General features: G+C 34.8%; 1 protein-coding gene across 1 annotated transcript in view; it reads right to left on the bottom strand.

Annotated features, from left to right (window-relative positions):
* Positions 1-12,741, bottom strand: part of LOC149796786 (uncharacterized) — a 42,660-nt gene that overhangs the window by 16,487 nt on the left and 13,432 nt on the right. Inside the window, exons 2-8 of the mRNA XM_089960647.1 lie at positions 4,764-4,857; positions 4,394-4,525; positions 3,419-3,556; positions 2,660-2,797; positions 1,955-2,092; positions 848-1,000; positions 140-207 (exon numbers count right to left, since the gene is read on the bottom strand). Of these exons, the coding sequence (XP_089816773.1) occupies positions 140-207; positions 848-1,000; positions 1,955-2,092; positions 2,660-2,797; positions 3,419-3,556; positions 4,394-4,525; positions 4,764-4,857 (861 nt within the window). The remainder of the gene's footprint in view (positions 1-139; positions 208-847; positions 1,001-1,954; positions 2,093-2,659; positions 2,798-3,418; positions 3,557-4,393; positions 4,526-4,763; positions 4,858-12,741) is intronic.

Genomic DNA, 12,741 nt, shown 5'->3' with positions numbered 1-12,741 from the left:
CAATTATTCCAAACTAAACTGAATTATATATCACATACATCACATATAGTTATACAATGTGTGCATATATAGTTTCAGTCCACAATCGACTCTTCTCGAAGAAAAATAGGCAACATCCTTGTCAGTTCTCTTGTTTTTCAATGGACAGGTTTGATGGTAGTTGAGGTAGTTGCTCTGCATTCACCCATGTAGGCCAGTTTCACGTGCCTGAAAAAAATACATTATTTATTATTCAATAATTTTCATCTATATTGTCCCAGCCATATAATTTACATATGTATGATAAGCATTAAAGAATAATTCCATATGTTCAAGTGACATATTTCCAAAAGTCGTGACTCTTAACAACCAAAGCTTCAAACGTTTAACATCAGGGCTAAACAGATAAATGGAATTGGAAAGGACTACGACTGTCGTTACTTTTGTGCCTCTACTGCAGTCGTAATTGTCCGTCAATACTGATCCGTCTTGTTGACGTGTAGGAAATTCAACTAAGAAATCGCTCTAACCAATTTCAAGTATGTAGATTAAATGTTGATGTGTTAACAAATATTCCCCCTATAACTACAAACGTAATAAATTTCCACAATGCTTTTTTTGGAAACTGCAGGATGAGTTTTAACCAATAATAATAAGATCATAGTGGCATCACACTTTTAGTCCGACTGGCCAGTTGCTTAAGATGTGTCATATCGGGCAGTGTACGATATTCGTCTCCTGTTACTCTTCCATGTACCTACTAACTTACCTAGCTACATACATGCATGATCATCATGCGTGCATGCGTGCTTACGTATGTATATGAGCTCATACATGTTAAAAGTGGCCATGACTACAAAATACTTACACACACTCCATGTTGCACATATTTCCGTAAGTCTGTCCATCTTGGCCACAAACAGGTTGGTAGATGAATGTGCAGATGCAAGGAGCTTCCTCAGTCTCCTTGATGACGGGGACACTTTCTTTGCATTCACCCTCGTGGGCCAGCACTGTGCCACTGAAATTAAGTCAAAAATATGTATTTGCCGCATGTATGGATGAATGTCACATGACAGGAAGGCGTAATTTGGCTTGAGTTTAAGAATGTTTGTCTTTATAATGCTATTACGTACCATTGTCATGGATTGTTTTAATATGCATTTAATAAGTGTAATATTGGTTGCACCATTGGATTATCATCAAACGTATCACAGATGTTCACCAGCCTACAAGACATTCATCGACCATCAGTTGGCCAAATAATTCAATCCGTTCATGATATTTGTAGAGTGAGATATGTGCTGCACGGTGGCATCTTCATTCAGCTAAGACAAATCAAAATTAAAAAATGTAGCGCTTAAACTTGTATGATTCTCCTGTGTTGTTTTGTTCTTTGAGCGTAACAAGGCACATGTTTAGTAATACAGTCAGCAAAGGACTGGACAAGCGTCAGGATTTATATATATATATAAGTGAAGATAACTATTTTGCGAGAGATAGAGCATATCATCTCGAAGATGATGTGATTCTTTAGCATTATTCTATGAATCAGAAAAAGGTCATTGTTATTCGTCATGCAAGAACCTGAGTTTGAGGCTAAGCTCTGTCTTCATCGACATCTTAAATCTTATTCAAAATGATATGTTCTGTCTCTCGCAGAATGTTTATCTTTAACGATAATATACACTGGATATTTACAAGGTACTTTTTACAAGCAATAGTTATTAAGCTTTAATGTCTATTATTGCACTACAGAAAATTTTAGAGTTCCTAAAGCAATTAAAAGGTACAGTACGTGTTATTGACAGGTATCTGTACATAGCTACCTTTGTCCTAAAGTACCATACATATCGCGTAACTGAATTCCAATCATTAAATTAGCAACCGATATCTACCACAACAGAGCTGAAAGTTCGTCCCATCATGCGTTCGTGAGATTATAATTTTATCCCTTATGTGACTCAGCCATTACCTGCATTTCATGGTGCAATTATTTCCATATGTGTTGCCATCCTTGCCACACACTGGTTCGTAGTTGTAAGGACAGATGCAAACATTGTCAGCTGCCCTCTTCACCTTGCACTCTCCAATGTGGGCCAATGCAACACCTCTGAATTGTAAGTTCAACAATGACCCATAAACAGATCAATTGAAAAAAGAAAATAGCTATTTAGTTATTTAAGGTTAAGCATACACCAACATATGTCAAAACGTATACTGAACGTTGTTTTCCTTTACATTGGTCCCAGAACAAACCCAGGACATGTTTAATCTCGTGCTTTTGAAATCAAGCAGAAATATTGCATAAATAAAGAGTCAATATCCGCTTTTTGCGCATGTGTTGTCCCATGTTTGTATTTTAGTTCTAGGTGACTACTAGAAGACGAAAGTCTCCATAGGTTTTTGATCTTGGTTTTACGTATTTTCCGTCAAATCACCTACCATTGTAGCATATTCATTTGAGAAAACAAGAGTAAAGATTTGTCCGTTTTGAGTACAGCGGGAAGACATTATGCAAACGATATATGAGGTTCAATTAGCCATAGGAATTATAGCGAATGTTAGTTTCGACATGTCTTCTTCTACATGCGGACTAATTTTATAAGTTCAAAATAGGAAGCTCTCTTAAAGAAGAATCGATATCATTTGTAACATCTTTGAACAGCATTTAGCTTACGTGCACTTGAGAGCGCATTGGTTTCCGTACGTGTGACCGTCTGTGCCACAAACGGGGCTGTATTCCATGGTACAGATGCAGACGTTTTCAGGTGAACTTGTCGCCGTGCACTCTCCTTCATGAGCCAACTCAGCACCGCTGAAAATGTTAATTATAATGCGTGTGAAATAACCTCAAAGTCTACTACAGGAAAGCTCCCTTCAATAGCTATATTTGATACTGTAAACATTTGGTTGTATTAGTTGCAAATTTGAACAACTCGTATGTATTGGACATCAAAGACGGGATTGGTATTACTAGAAATAACTAAAAAAGGAAATGTTTAAAAAAGACCGTGAAAAGACATTATCGCATTGACCCCTCAACAGTACTTGATTATCTTTGCCAAAAAATATGGTTTAAGGGACGTAGAAAGGTGTACAAATGATAACGACCCAACTGAATATAGCTGTGAATTAAAAACAAAACGAACATCTTGAAACAATGTTATCTTGAAAAGGTGCTAATAATTTTGAAACTTTGACAGAAACAACAACAAACATGGATGAATATGAACATGCTTAACTCTAAATCACTGCTTGCATAACACTCCAACACTTGTCAAAGATTGCACCTATTTGCTTAAGATATATATCCTCTATTTTAGGCCATTCAACTGAATTCACGACATCAAATAAGAAAACCTACTACAACAGGGTTAGAGTTTCACTCCAGTATTTGCTGAGAAGGAAAAGAGAATTTTTTCGACTCAACCCGTACCTGCATTTCATGGCGCACGTGTTTCCATATGTTTTGCCATCCTTGCCGCACATTGGTTCGTAGTTGAAAGGACAGATGCAGACATTCTCAGCAGCCCTCTTCACCTTGCACTCTCCCATGTAGGCCAATGCAACACCTCTGAAATGAAAGTTCAATAATAATAATAACTAAACACACAATTTGAAATAAGAAAATAACTATTTACTTTTATTAAGGCATATGCAACCATCAAATATCTCTCGACCTTGCACTCGCCCTTGTGAACCATTAGGACACTCTAGAGAACAAAATGTTTGTACCAATGAAAACCACTCTTCGCTAACCATGGTTCCGATGTGTCAATCTATATACACCACTTTCGGCCGATCCACAATACGCCACTGTTATACACTCTTGGTTATTTGGAGTTAGATACTAATGGAGGCAAACTCGTGAAATCCAATAGATGTCGCTAGGACAATGCAATTCGAACGCTAAGGTGTATATAGGTTAATAAATGGTAACCGTGGCTGGCGAAGATGAAAACTTTACCATGAATATAATTCGAGATGTTATTAACAAGCTGTAGATTTCTTCAATTTCATCAGTACATCTGTTAGAAAGTAAGAGTCAAAAGAAGAAAACAATGTGCAAGTTGTACAATCAGGCTGAAGTAATAAGCTGGAACTAATTTACAGTTCTGTTCTTTTTCTGATAAGCAAAATCACTTAAGATATTATTGTAACCCAAACTCTTTTACAGATAGCTGCCATCATTGTGGTTTAAAGCCTGACGACCACATACATGCAGCTTTCTTCCATTGTCCAGTGTTAACTGAGTTTTTGCCGGTTCCGAAATTATGACTTGGCTATATATGTGTTGTCCTGCGACCTTGTCAATTGTTATATTTTCACTTGCCTGACTGAATCTCATGCACATTCACAAACACTCACCTGGCACACACGTATTCATAACGATGACCTCCTCATTGCTTACCTGCATTTCATTGCACATTCATTTACATAGGTAATATGGTCAGTTCCGCAAACGGGATCGTAAATACGAGGACACAGGCAAGCGAGCTCTTTCGGTGTGTCACAGGGTCCAGTGTGATCCAATTTAACTCCACTATAAAATGTACAGAAAATGTATTTCTAACACCTTTCCACTTGTAATACCTATCTGATAAGTTTAAAATCAACATTTAGAAAAAGTATGCCATAATGTTTATTGGGACCTTTTAGGAACAAATTGTGGCAAATTATTATCACATTCAACATGACAAGTTTTCGCACATAATTTAGACATAAAGAAAGATACACATAGACTGATATTGATAAGTTTAAGTGCTGTATATTGACATTACTTGCAATCCATTTCGCAATGGTTGCCATACGTCTTCCCGTCCAGCCCACATACCGGTATGTACTCCATGGTGCACAAACAAACCGGATTTCCGGCTGGAAAATAAATAAGTACTTTGTTAATAAATATGTGATTACCGTAATATACTTACATTCTTAGCCATAAAATATCAACATAACAGCAAATAAGTCATTCGAAATCAAATATGTTTTTTATCAAATTTTAATATCGCTGCCTACTATAGTACTATAAGATTTAATTTATAATATCAAGGATAAATTTAATTCAGTTATCCTCCTCACTTATTATTCTTCTGATAATAAGGGGATATGAAATAAAACATCTTTAAAACAGCCATAAGGAGCAAATAACAAGTATACTAAAACCCGAATATCAGAATGACAGACAGGATTTTAAAATTTGAAAATATACACTGCATTTTGCGATTTCATTTCAGGTTATTGAGGATTCTTCTCATGAGCATTTTAGGCCTATTTCTAATAACCTTGGAACGGTTAAAACTTTGTCCTTTCACATCGCAAATTATGGCGGCTATATAAATCGTTTCATGAATTTCGCACAAAACGATCATTCATTTTAGGTTCCTTATATACAGTTTAAAGTAAAACCAGCACGCACCATTTATCTTTTCTATAATTTAAGCGAGAGAAAGAGAGAGAGAGAGAGAGAGAGAGAGAGAGAAAAGAAAGAGAGATATCGTTCTCACCTGCAATGGCCACAAGGCCTACAACGGTTACAATGAGGACAGCTTGCATAGTGTCTCCTTCTTTCTCAATAGGACAACGTGGGTACTCAGCTTCCAGCAGTTTTGTGGTGGCTCATTGTGTAACAGATTCCTTTTATACCTTGAATTGACACGTAATTTATATCGTTTTCAGTACAAACATATTCTCAAGAACAATGACGCGTTACATTATTCATTTCTATGTGAGAGCTCCACATTTTGCATGTGGAGAAATGTTCTGACCTTCGGTGTTCACCATGCACCTGTCTAATTTCATACTTCCATGCTTCTACAACTTTTCTAAATGGACAATGTATGTACCTACATTTTGATCTGATACGAAACCATTTCGGAGTAATTTCAGTTAGGGTATATTTTGCCAAATTGAATGGTGATAGGATCGCATATATACGGCTGTGGCATCATGGTATCAGGATGATACGGAAAGTTTGTTGTTGGCTCGTTGAGTAATTACAAATCATCTAATATTTTACATTTGACAGAAAGTCCATCCCTGTACCACCCCGTTTCAAGACTTTTTCAAGTACTTCTCATGAAATAATTTATATCATCGGTACCATCAAAGACTGTTAGAGTGTACTCTCAATCATGTGTCCAAGACATATGACACCTCAAATAGATGTGGTCAACTAGCCGACATAGTGTCATTTCCAGCAAACATACCCTAAAGCTAGTAAAATAAATAATAAATTTTAAAATAGTAAACCTTTCTCTTTTTTGACGTCAATCTCACCAACTTGTACTGAAGTTTCAGATATTTACTACTTATAAACAGCCAATGTTTCATATCCTTTTTATATCCAAAATATCCTAATGCGAATATTTATTTTAAAGGTTGTTTGAAACGAATATTTTAGGACACATTCTCTGCATGCAGGTCCTTTCCCTATACCAAAACAACATAAATATTGTATGCAGTCTGTGAGGCAACACGATGGTAAGGTACTAACATAAGTGCACGGTGAATCAAGTCTTGTAGGTCACGTACAAAAAATTACGATATCAATATTTTTAAATGCAAATGGACGTTCTCAACTCCAAACTGAGCCGCCATTATGAAAAAGAAAGCATGAACACTTTACAGAGAGAGAAATAATAGTGTCATGGGTTTGTGTGTAAGTTTATATGGCGGTTTTAAGTATATATATATTTTTATACGAGAGTATACAGGTTTAGACTAGTACCAGACAGATATCTACTAATTGATACTGTTTTAATAAAAGCCAGTTAATAGTTTTGAAGTCATCTGCTATTTATGAATGTCTTTATGCGCATGACTTCGTTTAAGGCCTTGTACTGACTGAGGATACCAACACGCATACTACTATATAGGTACCCTTGACTAAGGTTTACAACTTAATTGACAGTCAAACTCTGATGAATTCATTTTTTTCACTCTCAATAGAATCTTAATTAACCTAAATTTTCAGTTCCTAGTATATGCACATTTTGGTTTCTCACTCAAATGAATGTCCTTTCGACTAATTTACTACTATTGCAACTATTACTACTGCTACTATTATATTTATTACTAGTGTCGTCATCATCTGCGTTACTATTATTATTATCATTGTTATTATATCAGGCGTGATTTTGATTTCTCTTATCTCAACATGGATTCAGAAGAGAATCATGGAGATAATGTGGTATAGGAAGAGGTGACAATGTGAAATATACGGACTGAGAAATAGCGTGAATGTAGAAGATGAATATGATTATATAAAGATATTTTCTTTTTAATCACAATGTCGAAACTTTGTATCAGGATCGCGATTTATACCACCTCTAATATGTACAATATAGTAGGTTTATATATGTGTTTTCCAACTGATGACATTAGGTTCTATCGATATATGCATTTACTAAATATTATTAATATTATAATATAATTAAATTATTTTGTGCATAATGCAGCCTTCCACTGACGATCCTATGCACGTCGTGAAAACAAAATGCATTATTAAGTAAAAATAAAACCACGAAATGTGTTGAACTAGCATATTGATGTTGGAAGTGTTTTCGAGTGGGTTTACGTGCAGTCCATCTCTTTATTTTTTCCAATTTTCAACAAGCTAATTCCTCTTTATTTATTTATCTATTTACTTATTTATTTTTTATCATCATGATTATTATTATTATTATTATTATTATTATTATTATTATTATTTTAACACTGCGTACTTTCAAATATTGAATGTTCTCACATTTGTTAAATTTCAACATTTTATATTTGTAGTGAATCAACTTTGTATTCTTTTTAATTTGCTTTCTTTTCTTTTCATGTCTGTTTTATGACCGGCGTAAACGATGCGTTGTTGGTGTTAATGCGTCAATTGAGGCCCAATCCTGTATTGACACAACTCCTCGACTTGAGTGCACACTAAACGTTAAATGTTTATGTCTTTCAATAAATTTAAAAACGTTGCTGAACAGGACATTTTAAAGTAGCAATGCATTTTGATACAGATGACTGCTAAAAAATGTATATATAGGTTTTTTTGAAAATAATTTTTAAAGAAAGGAAAAAGTGACGATCAAGGCAATTTTTATTCTGAGTGTACCCTTTGGTGGCAAATATTGTAGGTGTGGCTCCATTAATATAAAATTGTTAAAGAATGCCAAATTAAAAATTTAGTTCTATACATATTAGGGAAAACTTAATAAAAACTTGAACATGAAAATCCCATTCACTCCATATTCGAACAAGATTAAAATTGAAAGAAGCTCGAAATTGTTACAATAAATTTGAAAGGTTGATAAAATGACAGACCTATAAAAAATTAAATATTTTAAAAAAAAATAAGGTCAGCATATTGTTTTAAGAATGTCAAGCATTCAAAGTTCAAAACATGTCGCTCATGATTCGTTTTCAGAAACTTTCTTAATTGAAATATGACCGTATCAGATTATTACTTGAACACAATATCTCATTACAGTCAACTCACCTTCCCATCAGAGGATTCCAGAGCAAAAGCAAGAGAAAATCCTAAAGTGGTTCTTCCAGAGGAGGTTTGAATTTGGGACAGACGAAATGTTCTCCTCTACAGGAAACGAAAGGCGTCATTCTCTGGTTGGGTGGGCGGGGGTGTTGGCTTAATGCGGATACCTTACCCTAGAGTAGATATTCCCTATTCTCAGGGGGATGGGAAGGGAAAGCGGTTCTGAACTCTCGAGCCATTTTTCAAGAGGGTTTGTGGTAGTATAATTTATCTCTGTATTACCCTGGGTCACTTGATCCGCTTGTTCGTTCATAGTTTTGGAACAGAAGCAAATGTCATAACCGATAGAAAACAAAACGAAAGTGGAACGTAATATAATGATAATGACCATAATTATAAGGATATGAATACAAATAAGAATAATACGAATTACAGTAAAATTTATATTTGCTTAAGAATAGTGTGATTAATGTAGGTTGAAATACTTTAATGTCACGTCATAATTTTTATATCGTTAAAACTGGCACTGGGATCAAGATGACATATGACATTAAATGTAAAAATTCGCGTAAGTATGGCGATATTTTAAATTTAGCGCATGACTACTGTGTTATATATACTGTTATACTTATGCCATACTTTTATATACGTAACACGTGTAATATCAAATGACTTGATGAATAACATTATAACTATTTATGCAAAAGAAAATTTCATTAAAATTCTTTCCCATCAGGCTTATTACTGAAACAAGAGTAACCGTTGCCATGTCGCTTAGGTTATCGATAAATATAAAATTGCTATTTCAATCGGAAATCTGTTAAGATCAACAGAGTCTTTGGAAAAGAGAAATGTTCATGATTGTGCATCAGATACGTTATTCTGCACACTAGCAAAGATAAAAATATTGCATTAGCACTTTGCAGAAACTGAGAATGGACGTCAAGTTTCGTTTTCTTATTCACCAAGCTAGAAGTATGGACGATGGTAAACACACTATATTACTCGATGTTCAGCACATGTTATAAGCGGTGACATTTTGTACTTCAGAAGATGTTTGCATCTTTCCAAAACGTGAAATATATAGACATACCTATATAGGTTTGTTTCTTGAGCCAATATATTAACAATTCAACTGTACATAGTTTCGTTAATGAAACGCAGTCTTTCTGCTGCTATATTTGTATGAAGGTTTGATGTGTTCCTGTAATTATAATTTGGATGAAATTTCTTCATAGTCAGAAGCCTTTACAACATACGTCAATTATGGACACAGAACATTTTATTCACTCTATTAGTTAAAGCGGATACATTCATAAAAGAATATAGAATTTAATATTGTCACAGTAGGTAGGGTTTTAAATCCATACTGAATCAAGGCAAAAGGCTCAATACTGCTATGCCAGGACTTTGTAAAAATCTATGTTGTCGATCGTAATTGCTGTAAAATCAATAAACTTTAAAAACTGAAATGCATGGAGAAACGTTATTGTGCTCGAGTGTTTTGTTTATTCGAGTGTTACAGTTCGCGGGCAATTTTTACTGGTCTGCACCTGTATAAACCCACCAATTGAATGATGACGAATGTTCGATTTATTGATGTTCGAGTAATTGAGATCTTACTCTAGTGGGAAAAAGATGTCTCACATGGCACTTAATATGGCAATTTAAAAATTGATCGCCTAATTATTGCATAAGAATATTTGACAACAGGAAAACGTGTGAATTTATGATGAAGTTCTTCTCAGAATTTTACTAATAAATAAAGTGTTCCTGCGACTGGTAATGAACACACTGTAAATTCCTAACGTTTGAGGGATAGAAATGAATGCAAATAGTTCCATCCTGAAAGAATTCTCATCTTCAGATTCACTGATACGAAATTACAGTAACTCGTTTTGAAATCGAATCAACTTTCATGGAGGGCGCATTCGTTCTATTCGCCTTGTTTTTGACCCATTTATTTCTGAATTTACGTTATTAAAGTAACGAACAAAGTATTAAATAGGGCCCAATTTCGAACAGCTGTTTAAAGTTTACAGAGGAAAATGAGGAATACATTATACCTCTAGGTGAGTATCTATGTAAAAGAAAAACACATACGTTCAACCATTTGCTTATTTGTAAATGTGCAAACAAAATTCCTCTTAACTCGAGACCTTCGATGATTACAGTAAATATTGGATCAGCGTAGTTCGTCAAATGATAGATCCCTTTGACCTTGATTAGAACAGATAATGGGAGCTTGTCAACACAAGAAAGAGGTCTTGTGGATGATCCGACTTCACTTGGGATAAAGAATAGATATTTTAATATAGAACCTACAATCAGCAGTCAGATCGATATATTTAAAATTAATTTACATATTACTCAAAATCAGTTTCAAATGTTTCAATTTCTAGAAAATAATGCTGCAAAAAATGGGTATTATTAGACTTGCATTAATGAAACTAAATTATATTCGTTGTCTTCTACAACTGTGTATTCAACCAGTTTGAAGAAGGATTTCATAGAGTGATAAGAGACTGTCAATATGCGTTGCACTCACCGCAAGCTAGAATGCGTACTTTCCTGGAAAACTAAAAGCAAACTCCGGTACAGAAGAGAAAACTGGGTTTTCCACACATGTGTGTTATACTAGGAATGTAAAGAAGAAACAACGGTCTAAATAGTACAAGATTGTTTTTCCAAATGTGACAATATTATCAGGTTCTAAGAGACATGGTTTATGGATAAGTCCAATATTTATCTACTTAGCATGGTTAAAACAAGTACCGATAAGGCCGCAGTAGAAATACCCATTTATTGTATTTCTGCGAAACCGTGGCTCCTACACAGTTTATCAGGTCAGAGACGAGGTGCATCCAAAAGATGTGCTATGCATGTAATGTGGATAAGATCCACTTGTCTGATGTGAGACAAGTATTATGGTGACAATTGAAACAATATTAGCTGCTGTTAGGCGCCGAAGTATACGAAAACATTCCATGCCTATATTCTTGGCAAAGACGCAGTATCCTCTTTGGGTGGAGAAAAACTCTTTAATAGTATTTTATAAGAGACATTTACCCCTACCATGTTGACAAAATAACTTTTCTAACATAAGAGACATATGACATCGAAGCGATGTGATCCATTACTAAAACGTCCATATTCGCATACCTATTATACACATAGCTACTTTCGGTACAGCTAGGTCAAAACTGGGCTTTCGCATATAGTGTAGAAAGTTACATTTCTATCTTTATTTGGGATAGTCAGAGGTGCTATCCCAGATATCAGACTCAAGTTGGACAAGCGTTGTCTCCTGCGTAGGCAAATCGTGGTTAAATTATATTGACCCAACGCCATTTTGTTTATTAGCTCTCTTTCTAGTCAACATTATCCGAACGGAGAACAGTGTGAAAACGACATCAGCCCAATGTCAAAAGTGTTAGAGAAAAACAGCTAAGCTGACTTAATAGAGGTATAATGAGCAACGTGACGCTGGATCAACGTCAACTGGTTAAGTTTGGATACGACTGGAGACACGTTTATATCGATTTGGCCAACGTTCGCTCAACGACGGGCCAATGGGCAGAAAAATGTTTGAAAGTCAGATGTGATGTTAATTAGCAACTGCGTGAATTGCTGTGTGTAATGCTTTAAATATTGATTACATCACGGCTAATTCAAATACGGAAGGAAAAGAAAGATAAATGAGTAAAAAGTAACATCTCATTTAGGTATAACTACAATAGTATTATTCAGATAGTCCAAATTAACCACTCTTTCAATTCCATGCTTGAATAGTAAAAACAGTTCTTCTGGTTTCCACAAACATTTTTCCAAGTTATGTGCCGTGTATGATATTCAAATTATATATAAATATACACCTTCTAAATTCAATAGCGAAAAGTAAAACTTACATGAAACAATATGAACAATATTACATTAAATATAGAGTTCAATTTTAAAACAGATCAGCCGATAATAAATCCTGTAAACAGGTACTCCTTTTCATGTACGAGTTCCATGTATTTAGCTTCTATGGAGTCAAGTGAATGTTTGGCGAAATTCACGATAAAAGTGGAAAACAAAACTGATCTTATAGGAGGAATATAAATTGAATGCCAATTAAATAACTGATGATTATTTATACATTAACGTCAATTAAAGAAGCCACGGTTGTTTGTACATTGCGAAACGTGTCATTTTGGTCAAGACATTTTGAACTTTGCAAACCTTGACCCAGCTGTGTGCCAATGCATATATCCCAACGTCTGCATTACAGT

Source organism: Sinohyriopsis cumingii, chromosome 6 (genome assembly GCF_028554795.1).
Source record: "Sinohyriopsis cumingii isolate HCF-2022 chromosome 6, ASM2855479v2, whole genome shotgun sequence".
NCBI classification, from domain to species: Eukaryota; Metazoa; Mollusca; class Bivalvia; order Unionida; family Unionidae; genus Sinohyriopsis; species Sinohyriopsis cumingii.
The sequence above is the reverse complement of the archived record's forward strand: the minus strand, read 5'-3'. Positions and strand labels throughout refer to the sequence as shown.